General features: G+C 47.7%; 1 protein-coding gene across 1 annotated transcript in view; it reads left to right on the top strand.

The window, feature by feature from the left end:
- LOC8029735 (guanylate cyclase soluble subunit beta-1-like) overlaps positions 1-22,935 on the top strand; it is a 103,177-nt gene that overhangs the window by 67,094 nt on the left and 13,148 nt on the right. Inside the window, exons 8-10 of the mRNA XM_042289701.1 lie at positions 4,605-4,793; positions 7,035-7,181; positions 11,611-11,765. Coding sequence (XP_042145635.1) covers positions 4,605-4,793; positions 7,035-7,181; positions 11,611-11,765 — 491 coding nt within the window. The remainder of the gene's footprint in view (positions 1-4,604; positions 4,794-7,034; positions 7,182-11,610; positions 11,766-22,935) is intronic.

The raw sequence follows: 22,935 nt of genomic DNA, 5'->3' as shown, positions 1-22,935 counted from the left end.
AGGTCAGGTGACTCCCGCCCCCGGAGGAGATTGAAGAATGAGGGGAGGAGGAGGAGGAGGGGTATACCCTCCCCTCACTGCCCTTCCCTCCTTTTACTCAAGTGCTGCGCTCTACTTCGGCGTTACAGGGAGTTTTTTTATTAGGTAAATCGGCCACGTATGATCATGATTTATGCATTTCTAGGATGCTTATAAGTTATAACCCTCAGGGCACCATTTAATGGGCACTAAAGTGGATTCTGAGATCGTTCATGTATGGTAGTAACTCAATCTACGGGCTCTAGACATCCTAAAAAAAAATACCAAAACTACATTATGGGCGGCCGATTTCATTATTAAAAAATCTAGTCAAAGATATTGACGCGCCTCTATTTCTGCGCCTTGGATCAGACACCAGAGGTAGCCGTCGGACGGCGTTTTCAAACAATGATTGCTGTATTACGTCTCCTACACCCAAATATTTGACGTTTTTCACAAAATATAATAATAGTAAAGTTCGGAATTTTTGTGAATCTACTGGGACGCTTTGCACTCTAGAACTGGTCATTTTTTGTTGACTAAAGCTCAACAAACAATATGCCATCAAAAACAAGCTTCTATAAAAAGCACTTTGGTGCCCCTTTAAGGTACTACACGAGCATGGGCTCCTGACAACGTGCTAGCCTTGTCAGTACTTTCGCAGCAGCTCCGCAAAGCAGAATGAGAATTTCATTCTTTTCGAATGAATCTGCAATGTGTCATCGGATAGAGAGAAGCACTGTTTGCTCGTTTAAACATGGAGATGCAGTACATTCCCCGCCGATATGCCCGCAAGCTTTCCCCTCTGAACTTCTATTTGAATCACTGAAAGCGAAAATAGCAAACTAATTATAAATGGTCCGTATACTCATGTTTTTCGAGTTTTCTCTGAGTGAGTACACGTGCCCACCAGTACTTCTCGAAGCAACGCGCTTGAGATCTTGTCTTTTATATTATCTCTACACAACTTGCGATGTTGATCATACAAGAGAGCCACTTATGCAGCCCCCTCAAAGATATAACTAAACGGCAGTGGGCCGTCCTCATTCGCAACTAAAATCAGTAAGTGTAGAAACTTTATTTGACGCTAGAGCATACCAGTCCGCATAGATTACATATCGTACTACTTTGATACAGGGCACAACCACTGGCGTAATAAGTGCCGAGAGAGCGTGCACTTTGAGCCGACATTATGCTTATGTATCGACATAAAGTGAATGTTCCATTAGCCCATCCTGACCACACCGTTCACTAATCTGGCCAAAACACTGACTCTGAAAAGCAGATCGGGTGCACTGCGATCCGACTGCTACAGAAAACGCTCCCCCAAAGTAATGCTGACAACAACGCAAAATAAAAAGAAAGACGTGATTTGTTTTTATTGGGAGCATGCGACAAGACAGTGGCGCCACGGTGCGGCTTTTAGCAAAATCATTTCGCATAAAGCACGGCCGGGCAGGCGTGGAAGGCCCCTGTGTAGCAGCCAACCTTAGTTTCTAATCAATGTCAGCTTACCCGAGCAAAGCGTCTTTCTGAAAACGGTGAAAGCCACAACCAGCGCAAAGCTTTTTTTTTTCTTTTTTCTTTTTTCTTTTTACGGAAGATTTGGAAATTGAGAACATGGGTCCCCTTAGTGCGCTAGCAAAACCGCCGCGATCATCATAACTCAGTACGCTTACTCAATACGCTAGGGAGCGAAGAGCAGTCTTATAGACCAACACGCGTCCCTGACGTCACGCAGCTGCGGTGGCGCTGTCGACGGCACTGCGCATGCGCAAACGCTTCAGTTCACTCGAATTCGGTTTCTGGGCATGCGCAGTGCCCACACCTCGTGTGGGCAAACGCGGGCTTGTTTGTAAACAGCGTGTCGGTCTATAATAAGGGGAGCGAAAAATACCTCTCCTATAGATTTTATCGATCACTGGTGAACGTCGCCCCATAGCGACCTTGAAACCATCGAACACACAAGCGCTTCGTGGAGGCACATTCCAGCGCAGACAAACAAACAAAAAACATGGCGGTGCATTGCCGTCGTTGCCCCTTACAACTGCGGGACACACGATTGAATTCCCCGAGCTTCGGGCAACTGCTGCGGGTCGCATGGCGTGAAAACAGACGCAGATCAACGCTGGACGCGTGTGGATTTTCGAGTGTCAAGGTGCCGAGCCTCTACTCCGATGCGAGAACGAGAAGAAACACGGCCATAGGATGCGACGCGAACGCTGTCGTTGGTGGCGCTGCCAGCGACCTGCCAAGGCGGAGCGGCGCGCCCCCTTTAGGTGTCGCACGCTACCAACGGTGACTGACCGACAGCTCAAGAGACGCAGGGCGTGGCAATCTGAGCACGTTATCATCGCTACGTAGCCACTAAAAGTAACAAAAACGCAAAAAAAAAAAAAGCCTTTTAGTGTTTGTGTTGTTTTTACCTACAGTCTCGAGGACGTCATGTTCGATCATAGCCTCCTCTATACTGACAAAGCCTGGCAGATCGCCACGAGGCGTGGCCGCCGAAAGTGAAAAGGACCGGTATAGCGGCAGACAGCAAATGAGAGGAGAGTCATGTAACTGGCGCCGCCCCGCTGCGGCGAGACGCCGAAACACACTTCTCCCGAGCGATGGAAAGTCAGCTCGTGCTCCTCGAACTGTCAGGGTTTGTGAGTATAGAGGAGGTTATGCTGCGATTTAAACCAGCTCGCTCGCGCGCTTACATTCGCTCCAAAAAACGAATCACTGCTGCGGCTGCTGATGATGATTATAATGACGCAGCTGGTGCCACTCTCGCGCCATCTATCAGCTGGAAATTTTTTGCCACTCTCTCGGACCACTGAAACATGCTCAGCGCGCTTCCGCGCATATGTTATGCGGTGTGGCGCACATTGACAACTGTTCTACCTACTGCTTGCTCCCAGAAATAATCTGCAAAGATGGCGACCTTCTCAGCCATTAGAGAGTTTTAGTAGATCGTTCCAATACCTCCGATAGCCCCGATAACGATACTGTGCATGCGCAAGGGAGGCGGTGGCGGGGTATCGGGTACCGTTATTGGAGTCATGGGAACGATCTACTAAAACTCTCTATAGCCAAAAATAGCGTTTCGGGTTGGGGTGGGGAACGAACTAGTCGCGCCCGCTCGTTTATGTGGATGCTGTTGTTGTGAAAAAGGGTGGCTCTCCCCGAAAACGTGCTCTAAAACGAGGTCCTCTCGGATGCCGTCCGATCGTTCAGATGTGACTGTCGTCGACACTGTTGTGCTGTGGTATTTGAGAGACGTACATCATATCGTTCGAATGCTGACACTCATTAAATTTCGTGCCTGGGTCCTATCGTGTAGATCGGTAAACACGTTATTTGTGCGCGTGAAATATCCATGCCTTCCGGCTATATTTTGTACTCAAACTATCGACAGCTAAGCGCCTCGTCGATTTGCACGGCTGAGCGGGCGTCGCTGTTAAAGCTTATCGTCAGATAAAACATACCTTCCAGTCATCTTATCTGTCGTGCGCGTACCACAAGAAAACGAAAACTTACATTTTGATTTTTGTTTTAAATGTAGTCCACTGTTTTCTCAGTGTCCTTGGAATAGTACATAGATGTCATATACCATAAAATTAAAAAAAAAAAAAAAAGAAAGAACAGCGGGAAAAAGTGGGAATTTAGCCGCCAGCGGTGTCCGAAATTGCGCCTCCGCAAGCTGCGCGCCTGTCGAAATGAAGTCCACTCGGTTAGGGTTAGCCGGGACGTCGGTGAGAAACTAGCCTCAAGCAGTGAGCGTGCTCGAAAGTGGTCCTATTGTCCCTGTAACCGTGTGTTTTTTTTTTTTTTTTATGTGTATTATTAGTTACATTCTCGTCTCCTAAACTGTCAGGGAAGCGTGCGAGTGTTCGTGGTAGTGCCAGCAACTTAGTGTCATGGCGCAGACGGTTGTTTTTACAGCGGATGTGTTAAGGACTAGTTTCCCCAGGATCGTGTCCCCCGCAAACAAATGAAGACACCGAACTCTGGACACCTACCGCCATCTATGACTGACGGCGGCAAGCCACGTACCTGGTTGCCGCCGTCATTCATTGATGAGTGCAGCCTTTCCAGCCTTTCCACTCTGGCTTGCCGACTTCCGGCCGGCCATTACTTTGCATCGTACAGCTTCGCTGGTCTTCCTTCTTCACCAGAGTGGAAAGGCTGAAAGATTTTGTCTGTGAACAGATTTCCAGCCTCATCATTCCCCGAGCTTTTTGCGTAGAGTGCAGCTATTCACTCTCCCAAGTGCTTTGTGGGAAAACAAACACTTGATATTTCGCTGGCCGTGGTCACACAGTTAATACATCATACAAGAGACACGGTCTTCCCTGCATACATGACGAGAACATTTTCCTGCGGACACGTCTCAGCTATGTTCGAAGCCTTCACAAACATGTCTCCTTCGAGTATCTGCAGACAGTTTTTGCATGACCAATCTTACAAGAAAAAACTCGGTGTCTGCATACCGTCTTTTGTGCGACGTATATTAGCTGCGTGATGTGAGCATTTTCACTCTTTGTTCGAGCGTGCCGGGGGTATAAATGGCGTCGACCTCGGCCTTCATCGCGCAGGTGGCCAAGCGTCTGTGCCAGAACCTACCCGTGGAAGCGGAGAAGTTCGAGACCGTGTCGTGCCTCTTCTCGGACATCGTGGGCTTCACCAGCATGAGCGGAAGCTGCGAGCCCATGGAGATCGTGCGTCTCCTGAACCACCTGTACCTGCAGTTCGACAACCTGTCCAACCTGCACGGCGTCTACAAGGTGAAACGTCGCCCAGCGTCGCGGGAGCTCGCTCGACCAATATGATCGCTATACGCCGCCTGGGCTCCGTTCTTGCTCGGCGCGAAAGGGAAAGTGCAATCTAATGCAGAGAGCAAGTCGTCTGCTTTTCGCGCGGGGGTTGCGCTGACGTCATAACGACGCCGAGTTCTGATTGGCTTGGGTTAGAAGGATAGTGGGTAGAACCCACTGCTAGATGCCTCGAGGTCTACCCACTATTTTGTTTTTGAATCAGCCAATAAGAGCTCGGCGTTCTGACGTCATCACAAGCCCTGTGCATGAAGCAGACGAAAACAAAATCCCAAAAGCTCGCGCGCGCAACGGGATTTTTTTGCGGAGGGTCTATTCGGCCGCTCGCTAGGATCTGATGCAGCCATTCAAGTGGCGCAAAAAGTGCATCGTCACGCCGCTCGTTGTCTTTCTGGTCATCGGCTAAACCTATCAGGCGCAGAAAAAGAAGCGCCCGATTAGTTTAGTCGGTAAAGATAGCAAACGCATAAAGACCACGAGCGCGGGGACAACGCACATTTGGTGCTGCTTGCTTTAGTCCCACGGATCGTCGGCTGCGGTTGTACTTAGAGAGAACACGGTGTGCGGCATTTCCGCTTAGTGCTGGATTCACTACCGATGGCGAAATGCGCAGGCGTTACACCAACACAGTGTTTACGAACTAACACTCGTTTGCCCCGACCGGGTGTGGACACTGCGCCTGCGCGGAAACCAGATCCGAGAGTAGCGAAGCGCACGTGCAATGCCGACACCAGCGCCACCGCAGTGAAGTGACGTTAAAGAGTTGAACTAATCTATCTAGTCTCTAGCCGCGGATACATGGAAGCGACCGCATCTATGTAACCGCGGACAACTTCAGAAGCACCTCCGTGTTCACACTTCTTCATTTATTTTTCAGCGTTCTGATCGGCTAATGGTGCGATAATGAGACGTCCGCCACGCCCCGTGTTTGACAGCTGTCTCTGACTGTTGCTGCTCTTAGAGGGACACTGACGGGGTATTCAAGCTCGCCGAGGTTTTTATTTTAACATGATTTCTAAGGGCCCAGCTACCCAGAACACAATTTGCGGCTAGAAATTCCTTTTCTTTCCGCCCAAAAACAGCCGGTCGACAATTGCCCGGTTTCAGTCGCGCTCACTCTCGTTCCTATGGTCACGTGACGTTCAAACTACGTGTATCAACTATATTCAAAGATGCGGGTCATCTAAGGCACACATTCGACATTAAAAATATGAAACAACATGAATCCTTTTTTGTGGCTTTCAGAAAGCTGAAAGTACGTTGATCGAAAAAAAAATGTTGCACAGATCGTAGGAAGTACATGTACCCGTCATTCTCAATATGGCGACTACACGATGGCGGCGCGCGACGGGCCAACGTTGCGACGGACGTGGGGTCGCTACTCCGAAACTGTGGTTTGTGATACGCACCAAACGATCTTTAAGTGCAGAACATCGAGCGGAAAGGATGAAAGTGCGAAACAATCGCACGACAAACGGGGCACGCAAATTCGGCGTCGTCCTCGTCGTCTGCTTCGTACACTGAAAAAACGAGAAAAAAAAAAAAAAAAACGCGGTCGGGTGTAGCCACGTGCCTTCCAGCCGTGAGCTTAAGTGCTCGTGTTTCGGTATCGGTTTCAAACAATTAAGTTTTTCTTTTTTTTTTTGCTTTAATAAACATATACGTGGCTCTGCAGCGACATATTGATTAGGTATTCTCCTGACACCATATTAAATCGTGTGACAAAAAATTGAAAAGAAAACATTTTTGGGGAGTGTTAGTGTTCGGGGAGTGTTCGCGAACTCGTGTTTGCTTGCGAGCGCGTTCTTGGGGTGTCTAACGGCGAGAGAACATACCGGAACGCTGGCGCCGTCTATGAGGAGGCCCTGAAATTGCTTTTTGCTCACGACCTACTGATTTCGCTAGAGTGAAGCGTCTGCGGTAATTTATGCGAAATAAAATGCACGCGCTATTTACGTGAAATGGTGGTCTATAACATTGGCAAAAGATTTTTTTCGAGTGAATAAGAAAAGAATGGTACGCGAAACTAATAAAAAGATTAAGTATTCCACGGCTAGCCAATAAATAGCTCCAGTGCGTTCTTTCGTCGTAAGAAATCACGAGAAGCTCCGTCGTAATGGTGTCGCGAAGGTGCGAACGATCCTCTGCCCCAGGCGTTGCTTGCGAGCCTAAAGTCACGGCGTCCATTGCCAGGTGGAGACCATCGGAGACGCGTACGTGGTGGTGGCAGGGGTGCCCGAGCCGGTCGAGGACCACGCGGACCGCCTGATCGCCATGGGACTGGACATGATCACCGCCACCCGCGGCGTGCTCAGTCCCGTCAACGGAGAGCCCATTCAGGCAAGCATTCGTCGACACGTTCCCAGCCCCTTAGGTACTCGAAAATGTACAGCGTGCCCTTCCGCCGAAAAAAGAGTTCCGCGTTTATTTCGCCGCAAAAAAAAAAAAGAAATAATAAGATAAATTACTTACCACCGATCGCTCATTGTAAGCCCAAATGTGAAGCTAGCGGTCTGAACCGAATGCCAAAGTTTCAGAACTAAACGTTATATAATTCAAAAGTTACTAGTGGTTTTCTAAAATCTTAATTGGGAAAATGGCGGATGAGTACAGAAAGCCGTATTCGGCTTCCCGAACACGGGAAGCCGAATGGCGTCAGTTATCGAAAACGAAGCCCATTTTCCCATCGCAAACTGGCGCCATTCGGCTTTCGGGAAGCCGAGTACGGCTTTCCGTATTCGACCGCCATTTTCCCAATTAACATTTGAGAAAACCACTCGTAACTTTTGAATTAAGTAACGGTTAGTTCTGAAACTTTTGGCCTCTGGTTCGAAGCGCTAAAGCTACATTTTGAAGGAGAATGAGCGTTCGGTGATGTGTAGTTTATTTTTGCGGTGAAAACAAGTCGATACATTCGTTTGGGGGACACCCTGTATACGGGGTGTTTGATATTAATTTGACATATTTATTTTTGGAAATAAGCGAACGCGGTCTTGGCATATGAGATACACGGCCAGGAGGGACATCATATATTTATTTATTTATTTATTTATTTATTTATAATACCCTCAGGGCCACAAGTGGCGTTACAGAGGGGAGCGGGTTTACATGAAGTAGTTGGTGATGGCGTCCCGAAATCTTCCACTGTCGGTGATGCCGATGAGGTTCTCGGGGAGGTCATTCCAGTCCACAATCGCAGATGGTAAGAGCGCCTTCTGGTGTGCGAGGGTGAAGCATTGTGGGCGGGCGATCTTACAAGGATGGTCAATTCTAGCCGAGATGTATGATGGGGGGTTTAAGAGAGATTGTTTAAAGATGGGCGTATAAAATACCTTGTGAAGAAGACAAAGGCGAGAGATCCTACGACGTGAAGATAGCGGAAGGTCAAGGTGAGCTTTCATTAACGAGACACTCGAAAAACGGGAATAATCAGAAAAAATGAAGCGTGCAGCACGGCTCTGAACAGATTCAATTAAATCAGTTAGCGTTGATTGATGAGGATGCCAAATTGAAGACGCATATTCTAATTTGGGACGGACAAGAGTAACGTACAGGAGGCGCTTAAGGTTATTGGAAACAGATCTAAAATTTCGACGGATGTAGCCTAAACTTCGATTAGCAGATTGTACAGTGTTGTTAATATGAGTATTCCAAGAGAGGGTAGGTGAAGGATGCACGCCGAGGTATTTATAGTGGTCTGTATATTCAAGTATAGTCCCATCCAAAAGTAGCGTAGGATTAGTTTCTGCTAATGAATTAGAAAAACGCATGCACTTACATTTGTTAGTATTAAGAGACATTTTCCAATTCTGGCACCAGTCGGTTATTTTGAGAAGGTCAGCTTCCAAAATTAGAAGGTCATCTTGAGTAGTAATCTTAGAATGATTATCGTCACGATAAGACGTTCAGTTCGGAATAAATTTATTGGCCACATGCTAAGAGACAGGAATGAAGGAGTTCGTCGGTGAGAACTAGGTCTGGACGCCAGGTCGGATAACTGATTAAAATGTATCGAAATGTATCGTAATGTACCTAAAAAGATTTTATATACAATATCATTCACGGAGTTAGTTTGAAAAAACTACGAAGGCATCAACACAGCTTTTATGTGTCTTTCATTCTTTTTTTCTTTTTACTTTTTTTTTTGGTATGGGATAAGTACTCGTAAACCAACCTACCCTAGACAACCAAATCCCTCCCGCCTGAGAAGCACGAACCCAAGGCTGGAGAACCCTTCGCAATATAAAAACATTCTTCCCTCCCCCTTACTTCAATGAGCCATTCGCAGGGAAAGCCATTCGCAGGGTTTTTTACATGTCTGTAAAAAACGTCAATGACTGCGTGGATTTTTTTTTTTTTTTTTATGATTAAAAATAACCGTTTTATTTTAAAGTCTTAACTCCGCAGACGCAGTTGAGGAGTCGAGCAAGCCTAATCCCTCGTAGCACGTTGCGTAGTCATTCGGAGTGCGAAGTTAATCCGAACCGTGTGTCGTTTGATAGAGTGTCTGAGCCGAGCAGAACGGGTTTTCGCCGGTCGACAGTCGTTAAAAAATCTCGCGAATCCGGTTGAAAGCAGCACGGCAAAGGAAGACGATGCCATAGAGTGGAACTGCCCAAGCATTAAACCCCGAAGAAAGCTCTAGCTCGAGCAGGCCTGGCGAAACAAGCTGGAGGCTAGGCACACAAACGGACGAGCCAAGCCGATCCGAGCCAAAGAGTATATACGCTGTCGCTAGGACCCACGTCGAGAAAAGCGGCTCAGCGCGGGGGGACTTTTTCAAGACCAGGAAATGAAACGGCCGCACCGAGATAATAATCGAAAATCGGACATTCCTTGTCTTTCCTTTTGGTATTACCATTCTTACTCGGACGGTGGCTGGATGGTTCCTTTTGTTTTATTTTGAGGGTCTTGGGGCCTTCCGCCCGAATTATTTCCGAAAGCTACTTTAGTGCGCCGCCATTGGAGGTCTCGTCGGCACTGCACCGAAGAGGATTATTTCCCAAAGAACTTTTTTTTTAATTCTTTTTGTTTTATTTTTACGTATTAACTTCTAAATCTCCGATCACTTTTTTTTTTTTTTGTATGTTCTTACGTCGCCGAGATTTTCCGCTTCTCGAACCCGACGTAGGGAGTTATTTCGGTCTTTGTACATCATTTTTTTATTTCGTTACCGGCCACCTAAATTTTCTTTCGGTCGCGTTTTAAATTGCGTTCCGGATTCTTCGGTCCTTATACATGGAACGGTCGAAAGTATAAAGGGCTTGTTAACCTAAATTTAGCAATCTGGAAGTCCAATTTGAGTACGGCCAGAAGAGCGAGCTTACGAACTAAAAGCAGATTCGAAAAAAAGAAAAGTGCTCGTTAAGTGCCCTCGTGAGGTAATTTCGATTTCAATCCGGACAAGTGGAGAGGGCACTCGTTTAAGCCCTCTGAAGCGATCGAAGTGCCCTTGATATTGACTAGGTCAACAAACTTAAATACGTAACTTGCCGTTAGGGGTTCGGTGTGAACTCAATCACAGCGCTGAACCCAGTAACGTCAGGGTGTTGAGCAGACAGGAATGAAAGGTTCAGTTGAAGTTTATATTGAGATTGTCATTTTATAGCCCACACTCAGCCTACGAGCGCTAACTATCCCAGAAAACCTGAAATTACAATTATGCCTGACCATTTTTTCCTATTAAAAGGACGACCAAACTTCGCATTACGCCCTTTTTCAGAGGTATACACAGGCGTTGTACGTAAACATGACGTAACGCCTTACTCGTACCGAGTTACTTTTTTTTTTTTTTTTGATAATGATGTCATATTTACTTTTTAAGAGGCGGAAAAAGTAACGTAATTTCGTTACTTATTAAAAAGGTAATGTATTTAGTTACTTCTAGAGGGGAACCTGTACACGTCACAAAACAAGTACACAACCTAGTTTTCGTAAAAAATTCCGTCGTTAGCCGCGAGTATCTCGTATGTTGCATGAGCAGTGCGGCTGCCGCTTAAAAAGCCTGAGATTGCAGAAGTACTATAATACAAAGCGTTCGCGAGCTCCCTCGTAAAAAAAAAAAAAAAATATATATATATATATATATACTTAAGACAATGAACAAGGGGCGATACACGTTTTCACGAGGGTGTGTTCGGGTGGTGTGTTTATCATCAGCGGCATCCAATAGGTGAAATTAGAAAATCGTTTAGTTCGTTTTAAAATATTTTTTCTCGGGTTTCCCAACCAACAACCGGTGTTTTTGAGCTCTTCGTATTCGATAGGCCATATTTAAGTGAATCAGTAGTCTCTAAATTTGCGTTGTCGTAGCCCTTTCGTCCGTCGGTGACTATGGGTTCCGGGCAGGGTGTAAGATAGACAGGTGGGGAAACGAGAGCCAAATGAGCGACCGCATTGTGTCCCCCTCGGGTTTCTCTTTTTCTGGGGCGCCATCTATGTGGAGCACCGCGAACTCTTACTCTAGGTGGGCGACCGGTGGCGACCGGCTAAACTGACGGAGATAGTTTCTCGTGGATTCTCAATGGACGACTGTCGTGCTCTCGGTTTATTTTGCGCACTCTCCCATAAAGCTCCATGCAAATCCAATTCCGATTTTTTTTTCCCTCTCGCCGCGGCGCCATCTGTCGCTAATCGGGGGTACCCGCGAGCAGACGAGTACACAATCCGGTCACGGCGCTGCGGTAGACTTCTATGGGCCGTTTCCCCACACTGGTTCCGGGTTTGTTCGCGAATGCGGTCACAATTCGATTGGTTCGGTCCCCCGCAGATGCGCATCGGCGTGCACACGGGCTACGCGACGGCCGGCGTGGTGGGCCTGACCATGCCCCGCTACTGCCTGTTCGGCAACACCGTCACCCTGGCCAACAAGACGGAGAGCCTGTCCAAGCCCTCCAGGGTCAACGTCACCGAGGTGGCCAGGAGGTGAGCGTCCCGAATGTGCGCGAAGCCACCAAGGAGACAAGGCCCGCTCGTGACGTCACTGTCTGTGGATCCCCGACCCGACCCCAAATGGCAGACGCGCCCGGGATCTGCCCGGGCGGCAGACGCCTGCGTGTGGTGTTGCCGCGTCGGGCGCTTCGCGACATTCGCGTTGTGTGAAGACGTTGCAGGTCTCGCTGGCGTCTTGCAACGTCCTTTCCACTTTAGCGGAGCGAGCGCTGGAGAGGAGGCGACCCCCTCTCCAGCGTTCGCTCCGCTAAACTGGAAGAGCGTGGGAGGAGTTTCCCCTGTCACAGTGATACTTGGTGACAGGCTGATCTCCGATTGGGACGAAAGCCACGTCTGGCACGCACGAAAGAGGCTCCAACTGCGTGAGTCGCGCTCTCGCCCTTATACCTTTCGTAAAGGCTGTCACGTGATTCGCCTTTATCTCTCTGAGTGGCTCGTAGCACTCCCTCTTTTCCAAGTTACAGTGAAACAAAGTACAGCGCGGCGCCCTTGCCCGCGTGCCTCGCGGCGGCGAGGACGTTCCTCCAATTACTCGGAGGGCGGCTTTTGTCCGCGACCCCGGCTATAGCTTTTCACCAGCAAGAGGATCCATTGTTCTAGTCACGACCGGAGCCTTCCGTAATAGGCTTAGCGAGGCATCGGGGGCCCGCTCGGGACCCCGACGCCGTTCGTGCCATCCACCCGCGGGGGTCGGGCAAAACCGAAAAGGGCCCGAAAGGCCCGACGCAGAGATTCGAGCATTCTGGTAACGTACTTAGCGCACGGCCCTATACGTCACCGAGGTGCTCCCGATCTTGTTTAGTTCTTATTTTATTTTATTTTGTTGGCTGCTTATTGGATTTGCGCACCTTGGGGCCGCTTTGTCTGGAGACCGCTAAGCAGCGTATAGAGGGCGCTGTGAGTCCACGACGCCCTCGGGCTGCGGGCGACGTCTCCTATATTCAGATTTCCTAGTGTGCCTTGATTTGAGAGTGATTCCAACTGATCGTTTGAGGTCACGTGGTCTATATACCGCGTTTGCAAATCCAAGGGGAGAGAGGGGGACGAAAGCGCCGACAAATATTTTACTAGAAGACGTTCCACTCCGCTCATTTGCATTATAGGCAGCGCGACTACAGCACCGAATCCTCCCCTACTAGTGGTGGCAGCTCGGTTTCGAGTGAACGCATGCGCCTAGCGCTGTCCACGCTTTTGAGCTGCGCCGAAGGAGAGGGCTCCCGTTGACACACTGGACTCGCCGTGACACCAGAAACAGCTGTCTGCGCGGCCTCAAAGTCTGGCCACGACGATAGATGGCCGGCAGCCACCCCTCCCCATTCAAAGGGGAAAACCCCGAGGCTCCGCGCGTCCAGCCGTTACAACTACGCAAACGCTGTTGGCGCCAAAGCCATTGCATTTTTTTAGCGGTAAGATGTATTCCCTATCCAGTATTTGGCGCCCATCGTCTGCTAGTGATTCCGAGCTTGGCTCAGCCTTTCCACCGGCTGTCTTCCTTACCACGTGGCAACGCGCGCATGCGCATGGAGGCAGAAGGTGTCCGCCATTAACTTGCAAACGCTCTCCACGGTTGGAGTTAGTCAATCTCTTAGGCTGTCTAAGGCTTTCCAGCGACGGCGTCGCCACCACATCGCGGATTTTGAGGGAAGCAATATGAAGGGATCACGGTGTGAGATTCATCGCATCGAACGTGCGGTCCGTTTTTTAGTACCGCTAAAGGCCCGTTGACACACTTGCGACCTCTTAGAACCGGGTGCCTTGGAACCTCTTAAGGCCCGTTCACACTCTTGCGACCTCTTAAAACTGGGTGCCTTGAAACCTCTTACAACAAGACGACACACTGGCGCCATCTATTAGGTAGCAGTGTAAACTTGGCGGTCCGGCATATTTTCTATTTCTCTCGCGCATTATTCTTTCTTTCTTGGCTCGAAAATCTTATGCCAACGTTATAAATGAGCCTTTGTTATAGGTATTACGCACATTGGACCTCGAAAATGCCGCAAAACCTTCGCTCTTGTGAAGTGCAGTTCAAGGGTCACCGCATAGATGGCGCCAAAGTGCCAGCGTGTTCTCTCGTCCTAAGGAATTTTAAGAGGTTTCAACAGGTCTCGTCTCTCTCGGTCGTAGTCGGTTGCGAGAGTGTGAATGGACCTTAAGAAGGGTGTCAGAAAAACGAATATAACCCATGAAATATATGACGCGCCCATACAGCACTATAGGCTTAAAAATCTTTTGTCTTTAAAAAAAAAAAAAAAAAAAGTTACGTACGTTGAGGAGGCGCTACATGCGTTGCAAATATCGAAGAAATTTTGCGTTTTCAGGTGAAAAATTGTGTGGACTGCGTAAAACTCTACTTAAAGCGGAATCGGAATGTTCTGCGACTTTTCCGATTCCGCCCAGCGTAGCTCGCGTTGTGCGCCGACCATTTGGTGTCGACCTTATGTAAAAAAAAAGTTTGTTAACAAAATCCAGCAATAACAAGTTATGACAAAAAAAATTAACACGTAACATTTCAAAACATTTATTTTAAAAGTAAGCATTTAAAGAAATATTAAAAACATAAAAAGATACTTTGGGAAAGGAACGTTCATAATGACTCGCCTGACACATTGCTTACGACGGCATCATCTACCATCCACCACCCATTGCAAGCGCGATGCTTCCTCGATTTTTGTTAGAGACGCTAATTTTTCTGTCATCTCTAACAAATTCAACTTGTGAGAACGAGAGATTAGTTATCACCGGTCCATTTTAATACTAACAAATTAATAAATGCATGTTTATGAGTAGACTATATTCTCGTCCAAATTATCTAGCCCAATATAAGAATAAAAAATTTCAATTATTTAGTTTTGTAATTCTCCGTCGTCTGATATTCATCCGCGAATAACTCAGTATAAAAGCGGGTCATTACGTCATGTAAACACACTTTTTGCGAGCTTAACACATCTAACAGACCTTGAAATGCCTGTCGTCAATGACTAAATGAACGTCAAGTAAGAAGGAAATACTTATGTGTAAAATAAAACGCGCCACAAAAAAAAAAAGTATTACTGCAAGGCAAATATAAAACAGCACATAGCGAACTCGCCGCCTCAATGTAAATTTTAAAAAAAAGAAAAGAAAAGAAGTGAGGTGTTCGAATCTTCTTCGTCGTCCTGGAACATTCCTGACGACGTCGCCCGAACATCGCCATCAGTATACAATTACATAAGAAACGACGAGTTCAATAAAGACTTGGGAAGTCAAGCGATAGTTTCTTTCTTTTTTTCCTTCAATTCCTTAGCAAAAAAAAAAAAAAAAAAACAGCAAGGAATAAAAAAAAAGTGTCCTAGCTTTCCATTTCCAGTGATTGGAACGTGTTCTTGCGAGCCCCTCTGGCGATCGACCGCCAGGTTGCTTCCATCTTTCGCCGATCAGGCCAAAGAGACGCCGCAGAAAGGAAACGCCGGTGCGGTCAGCGTTGCGTGAAATTAAGCCAGCGCTGTCGACCGCCCCCCGGATCCCTTTAGCCCTCCGAACGGATCGGAGCTGTACACAAGTGTTGTTTCCAACTCTGCCCATTTATGCTGCTTTCTTGCCCGATAGGTATTCTCGCTGTACAGCGATTAAACCAACCTATTGAGACGATGCACTTCATCAGAAGAAGGGGTGAATCTGTCGCGTTTTATCTAAGTAAAGGAGGTCATTGTTTGAGCAAGTCAACGTTTAAAAGCTAAAGCAACGATAACTAGACTAGATATGTGTATTCCCTCCTCCGCGGCAAATTGAAGGTTACCGTTTTAATTACTCCATCTTCCAGACCCACCAAGATAAATCACACATGATCAATCGATACGGGATACGGATAGCAAGACGCTATGTTTTCAAATATTATTTATTTGTTTTTTTTTTGTTTTTTTCCTGTAGGAATACAAGGTTGGAATTTATTCGGAAATTATATAGCAACACTTTCTTCAATTGAAGATTCTACTGATGCGCTTAATGATTCTTAAACCTTTTTTATGTTCTCGTGTTTATTGTTTAAGTATTTGAAACATTGCATTTTACTCCCGCTACATATATTTCAGTAGAGAACCGCAGTGCAGCTAATTTAATTCCATGACCTACTGAAGTCCATCCAGTGTAGGGCGGCAACTTCGACTATTTTTTAACGTGAAACGTTCTGTGGCTCGGTGTTCGGCATTTCGTGAAGCCCAGATAAATGCGTGGCCGCGGGACTCGACACTGATTGGTTTACGGGTGGGAGAGGAGTAGTGAGGTGCCCGACGCTGATTGACTAACGGGGAGGTCATGTGACCAGAGGGGTAGGCCAGGATGAGTGAGGCAGGCGAGGAGGATCTCGACCACCTGTGCGCACTGATGGAGAGGAGCTCGCGAGTGTGGAAGGCTCTAGAAGATCTCCAGGTTTGTCAGTCCGATTAGCGGTAGTATCGCTTCATTCCAGGAACAACTATCGAGTGTACACATGGTACGCGCTAAGCTATCCGATGAAGAGCGCCGTTAACGTATGCGTCTGGCGTCTGGAAACTCGGAGTATCGCTAAGCGTTTGCGACGCTAGAACGCTTCACGCATGCAACACAATTGCCTAGCAACTTGCCATCAACTTTTGTTTAAAGAGTCTTCAGCCCGTCGACGATGAATTGCGTGATGGATTAGGCCTAGCGGCCTCGATGAGCAGATCGCAGCACTCACGAACCTCGCGGGCGGTGAACATTTTCACTGTGCACTACCACAGTTGCCTCGCGATCTTTCTTGACTGCGGGTGGTCCCGGAAAAAATAGCCACTCCACGTAAACTTCGCGTAACACTGAACTTCGCAAACACCTCGTCGCCCAAGCTGCCAGTCAAGGGAGCCGCCATCTTGACACTGTATAGCGGGGGTGGCTAACCTGCGGCTCGGGAGCAGCATGCGGCTCTTCGCGGGTCCCAGTGGTGCTCGCGGTTCTCTAAGCGTGCCCCCCTTCCCCTCCTGTCTCCCCGAGACGAAAATAGTACGAGAATTTAAATAAAGCTCACAGTCTTGGCAGCCTCGTACTGCACTACGTACGTACAGCTGAACGGCTTTTGGACATATAGATGTGCCCAGTGACCCCCCCGGTTTCCTTTATTTTTCTAGAAATAATTTCGGAGTCAGGGGCAGTGGCTGGCTAGCGAACCAAGCATTCAATATTGCTTAGCGGTTGGAGAAACGTTCTGCTGCCTGGTGTTATTTGTTGTAGTCGACAATTAGACTTGTCCCTTTTGGAAAGGGCTGTTCCCTCCAGTCTAGTAGTGCGAGTTCGTTTTGCGCATGCGCTCTCAAATATGGCATCCAGTGAATACTCCCCACACGCAAATCTTTCGTTTACCATCCGTTATAACTGTCCATCCGACCACAGCTAAAGGCTGTTTCACATGCTGCGATTCCCGCCCGAAACCGGCGCGATTTCCAGTAAATGTGTGATTAAAATCGCAGTCGCACTGTCGCAGCGGCTCTGCGACTGGTTTCCACCAAGTTGGTATTTTGTCGCAGAGTCGGTATGATCGCTTTCTTGCAACGTTACTAAAACACTCAGTTCGGAAACTCACCCTTGAAACCCGGACCGCTCGCGTCCACCGAGACCGAGCTAAATACAATAGCAGCGCCACCCTTGAGCGACAAATCAGAACAGAAAAGTTCATTCATATTGCTACTGCAAAATGGCACTGCGAGATGGCGCCACCGGCCATTGCACGGCTGTGCAGTTCCCGGAGTGGCCGCTGCGGGAGAAATGGCGGCGTTGCGATCGCCGTTAGCTCGGTTCTCGAGCACAGATCGAAGCCACTTCTTCAAAGCGGGCTCTATGGTAGTCTCCCAACTGAGTTGTTTTAATAACGTTGCTTTGTTGTCAACCAGTCGTTCATTAGCCAGCTTTCATCCGTGATAGCTGCGTATTCGAAAATAAATTTAGACACCTAAACGCTTTTGGTTCAATGCTAAATTATTAGAAATTTATAGTTACATATTGTATTCGTAAAACCTTTGCGTGGATTAAGACTTTCTGCTGTACTTTAGGCAAAGTCAAACGCGTCGCGTCCCTGTCCGAAGAGCCGGCCGCGCCGACAGATATCGCGCGCTCGTTGGAGCATCTGAAACAAAAGATTGCGATCGCAGTCGCTGAGTCGGCTCTCGCAGCGATTTATTTCGCACAGTCTCTGCATGTGGAACAGGCTTAACGCTACGATCCGACTAAGCCGATCGAGCAGCGCCGGAAGTGCGCTTCCTATCACCGGATAGGCCAATGACGGACAAAAACAAAGCGTACGATCAGGCCCCACTCACCGATCCTGATTGGTTTAGCCGGCGATAGAAAACGCACAATGTTGACGAGCGCCAAGATTAAACACTCGTTGGCGCCGCTTGATTTTCTCTGTCCGAACGATCGCGTCGGCCCTAATGTAAAAGGGAGCTTACGTCATGTAAAACACGCGGTGTTCTCTACAGACAGGATGCCAGAACCATCTGCGAACACGCCTCTTCGAAGCCGTTTCAAACCAGGGCTACACTTTCGAGTATCTGTATCTCCGAATCGAAATACATTTTACAAATGTGTCTGTATCTCACAAGTGAAATACATTTACGATGTATCGGAATACTTTTCTAAGCTTAAAATTGATCGTGTTCTTTTTTTCTTTTTTTGATTTGTTGTTAAAAGTTAGTCCTCGGGTTTTTGCGATGAACTGAAAATCACGTTTCCGGCGCGAGGGGTCCAGGGGTTTCCCCAGGAATTGAAATTAGGAGGGGGGGGGGGGGGGGGGGGGGGGGGGAGATGTCTAAATTTTTAGGGGGGGGGGGGGGGCAATGAGAATAAAGGACCTGCCTTCAGAAAAACAAGGGGGGGGGGGTTGTCCACCCCCCCCCTTACGGAGTGTGTAGGGAAATCACTGGAGGGGTCCCGAACTTTATATATGAACCTGCAACATATATCCCTCTAGGGATGGGAATCCTGCAGTTGCAGGTTCACCGAAGGCAAGAAAAATATGCAAATAAAAAAATACAAACAAACAAAACTGGTTCCAGACAACGAGGAAAGGTCGTTCAGATAACTAGAGTCTAGAGGGATAAGCACCTAGGTCGTCCATTCTCTCCGCTTTAGCGGAGTGAACGCTGGAAAAGATGCGAGTGGAGACAAGAAAACTACAAATCATGAAGAGTAAAGGACTTGAGGTAGAACAACAGGTTCCATGCCGACTAGGGTCAGTGGCACTGAAAGCAGACAGGCCCGGCTCCGTTGTACAATCTCCACAGCCTGGGTGACTCGGAAGAACTTCAGATGACAGTGTGCGGCACGTTCTCCCGAAAAAAAGAAAACAAAAAAAAACACAATTCATTTCGAGCAGATTGAGGCTGCCTGTGTCAACCGTGGCAGTCAGACGTCTGCTCCCGGGACCTACGTGGTTCATTCAAAGTGGCAATGTTTTCTCGCAACTTTTTTTTTTTTTTTTGTCGGAACTCGGGATGGTAGTTGCGGATATAGGTAGGGCTTTAGCTATATGGAGGCTTAGAGGTATGGGGAGGTGCACAAACGGAGACGAAAAGAAGAACACAAGCACTAGCATTTGCATGCGCCGTGCACGGTAGTTCCCCGCCCGCATCTACCGTCATTTGGGGGAAAAAAGAATTAGCTTTGTACGTATCTGTATCTGTATTCCGGGATACTTTTTGGCCATTTTTGCGGAAGTATCTCAGAAATATGCTGTTACGTAATAAACAAATGTGTCTCAGTATGTGTATTTTGGCCTAAAAATACATCTATGTCCGCATTTGTATATGAAACGCTTTTTAGAGTATCTCCGCCCAGCCCTGTTTCGAACACATGTATGCGTCGAACATCTCAGTAGACAGTTTTTGCATGACCAACGTGACACGCCAAAGACGGGGGGTAGGATGTACAAGCAGTCTGACAGCGGTTTTACGGTCAAAAACACGGAACGATCTCTATGTATCGCGTCACACGAAGAAAAATCAAACGAAAGTGTCTCGAAAAAAATCGGGAATAAAGTTTGAGGAATGAGAATCGGGAGAACACTCTGTACACAAAGACGTCGATTGTTTACTTCTGCTCGCGAGGCTTCTGTTGTGCTCCGATGACCCGTAAGCTGACAGTGCAGTGGAGGCTACGCGCTCGTCCGACCAATCAATCGTCTCTCTCTGATCACCTGACCCCGCTCACTGCGCGCGCGTGCACGGGCGGGACCGTGATCACGTTCCCAGAAGATGGCCGTTTGACTCGTTCAACGACCTCCACCGTGCTGTCAGCTCAGAGCGGAACGGAATTCGTAGGACGCCAACCCGTCTTTGTTTACAGAACTTCGCCGCGAGCTTTTGTCGTGTTCGTTGTAGCGCGGCGTTTCTTTACAGAGCCGCTTGACGATGGAGACGGGAACTTCCGCGGAAGTCTCTTGAGAAGAAAACAAAAGGTTGGAACAGCAACGAGAAGCCACAGTTAAAAAGGAAAGGCCTAATGCGTAAACCAAATGAAGGTCCCGCGACGCCGGAAGCAAATGTTCAGCCAGTGAGCCGTCTCGGAGAAATATGTTCGAGCTTAGCTTTAAGCGTTTTGACGTTTTCGCTCCGTCTACTGATCATTGCGCATAGGATTTACTCGGTGTCCTCGGTGAGGTATTTTATTGCCTACCGCCCCCCCCCCCCTTTCCTTTTTTTCCCCCCCAAAAAGAAAGCGGTCTAAGTAAAAACTTTGTTTGTCCCTGTCAGAAAAAGCAAACAAGCACGTACCTCCCCGCTTGCTCAATTCTAGAGTCTACCGATGCCGGTAATCGCTTGTTTCTGTAATGTTTACGACTGCAACTTCCGGTCGTCAAGATGCCTGCAGCAGACGACGAATGCGTCTGCCACACGCCGGCCGGCCAAGCCGGCGCCGTGGTTTGAATCCTGTTAATAAATACGATGTTCTGATATTGCATTTGTTTGAAATATAATGAGTTTCATACACTTATAAGAATTCATAGTGGGGTGCGATGCACAATATGGTTTATCGAACGTCCGGGCGTCGATCCAGATGATCATCTGCTAAAAGATCGCACAGCACCCGTGAGAAAATCATTTCAGGCGATTGGTTCAGATCCCAAACTTTGTTTGCGGATTCGTGCTATGCGAGGGTGCTTCGTAACCAGTGTTGGAGGTAACGCGTTACTAGTAACGACGTTACTGGTAACGCGTTACATTTTTCGCTAACGCAGTAACGTACTCGTTAGTATTCTGAACGACTAACGAGTAAAGTATTTCCGTTACTTTTTTTACGGTATCGGCTGTCAAATTTCGTTACTCGTTAATCGTTACTTCTGACCAAAACTGGTGAAATCCTGCACGAGCTTGTCTCAAAATCCTGCACCAGCTTATCGCTGCACGGAACCAGCATCCGTCACAGTAAAGATAAAAAAAAAAACTCACTTCTCGAAGGCGAAAAAAACCTTCGGCTACCAGCTAATTCCGTGCATCCTCCTTTTCCTTTTTCTTTTTTTTTTCATAGTGTCACCACCCACAAGGCTTGAACGAACGACTGCGTTACAGCCTCCTCCCCTCCCTCCTCTTCCCCCCTTGCTTTTTGCAGCAGAAGTGGACAGCGGGGATTCCGAGTCAAGAGGTCCAACGAGTCAAAAGATCCAACGCGTCAAAAGATCCATTATTGGACCTTCTGACTCGTTGGACCTTTTGACTCGTTGGACCTTTTGACTCGCCGTGGATCTTTTGACTCGCCGTGGATCTTTTGACTCGTTGGACCTCTTGACCCACATTGGATCTCTTGACCCACATTGGATCTCTTGACCCACATTGGATCTCTTGACTCGTGTTTGGCGAGTCAAAAGATCCAACGAGTCAAAAGATCCATTATTGGACCTTTTGACTCGTTGGACCTCTTGACTCCCTGCCCGATCACCGGGAAAGGGGAGGAAGGACTTTGAAGAAGAGCACGAAAGAAAGAAAAAGCAAAACTTCGATGTATGACGACTTTCGAATGGCAAGGAGAGGTGTGACGCGGGTGCCTCCCTAGAGTCGGTTTTTTTAGGCCGCAAACCGGGAAAACGGTGCGTGGTTGAGCGGCGCATCAAACTGAAATCTGTTTCACTTTTTTTTCTTTTTTAACTAAAACTAAGGCGCCAAGTCAAAAATCGTTTACAGATCTTTATTGTGCAACGCCTCCGCGCTACTAGGGGATAAGTGGTGAGGGGCTTTTTGCGACCCTTTGCAACATGAAGCGGCAGTTCTCGAGTAATTGTAGCTCTCGACCCACAATGGATCCTTTGACTCGTGTCTGCCGAGTCAAGAGATCCAACGCGTGAAAAGATTCACTATTGGACCTTCTGACTCGTTGGACCTTTTGACTCGTTGGACCTCTTGACTCTTCGTGGATCTTTTGACTCGTTGGATCTCTTGGCTCGTTGGATCTCTTGGCTCGTTGGATCTCTTGACCCAGATTGGATCTTTTGACTCTGGTCTGGCGAGTCAAAAGATCCAACGAGTCATAAGATCCATTATTGGACCTTTTGACTCGTTGGATCTTTTGACTCGTTGGATCTCTTGACCAGAAGCGGACAGCGGGGGGGGAGGGGGGGGGGGGGGGGAGGGAGCCGTGGAGAGACATCCGTTTACAACAGTGGACAACTAGTGGCGAAGCGATTTGCTCATTTCTCTAGTTAAAAAAAAAAAACACCTTTTGTGGAATATTTTTATCCTCGCTCTACCCCTCGCTGCCTGAAAGTTCCTGGCCCACTTTTGTACACAGAAGAATCCTTTGCTTGTTTAGTCTTTAATTCCCTAAGGTCATGATAAAAAAAATAAAAAAGAAGTTTTAAAGCTGGAAAGAAAACTTACAAACACAAAACCTTTTTTTTTTTTTTTTTTTTTTTACAGGAAAATTAAGAAATATTGCTGGTAAGAAGCAGCAAGTGATTATAGCCAGTGTGCTGGTAACCGGCGTCCTGTTTCACATAGCGAAGTAAATCAGTCTCTGGCAATAGTATGAACCGGACTGTTACTAAAACCGGCGTACAGATGAGGGGTGTTGGTTGGCTGGTTGTGTTCCAGCAGTCCTCGTTCGCATACTGTAGTTTACAAAAGCCGATTGACTAACATCTCCGACTCATTCTACGCGTGAGATGGGC

The sequence above is a fragment of the Ixodes scapularis genome, unplaced genomic scaffold (assembly GCF_016920785.2).
Source record: "Ixodes scapularis isolate PalLabHiFi unplaced genomic scaffold, ASM1692078v2 PGA_scaffold13__105_contigs__length_92229423, whole genome shotgun sequence".
In the NCBI taxonomy this organism is placed as follows: Eukaryota; Metazoa; Arthropoda; class Arachnida; order Ixodida; family Ixodidae; genus Ixodes; species Ixodes scapularis.
This window is presented reverse-complemented; position numbering and strand designations above follow the sequence as displayed.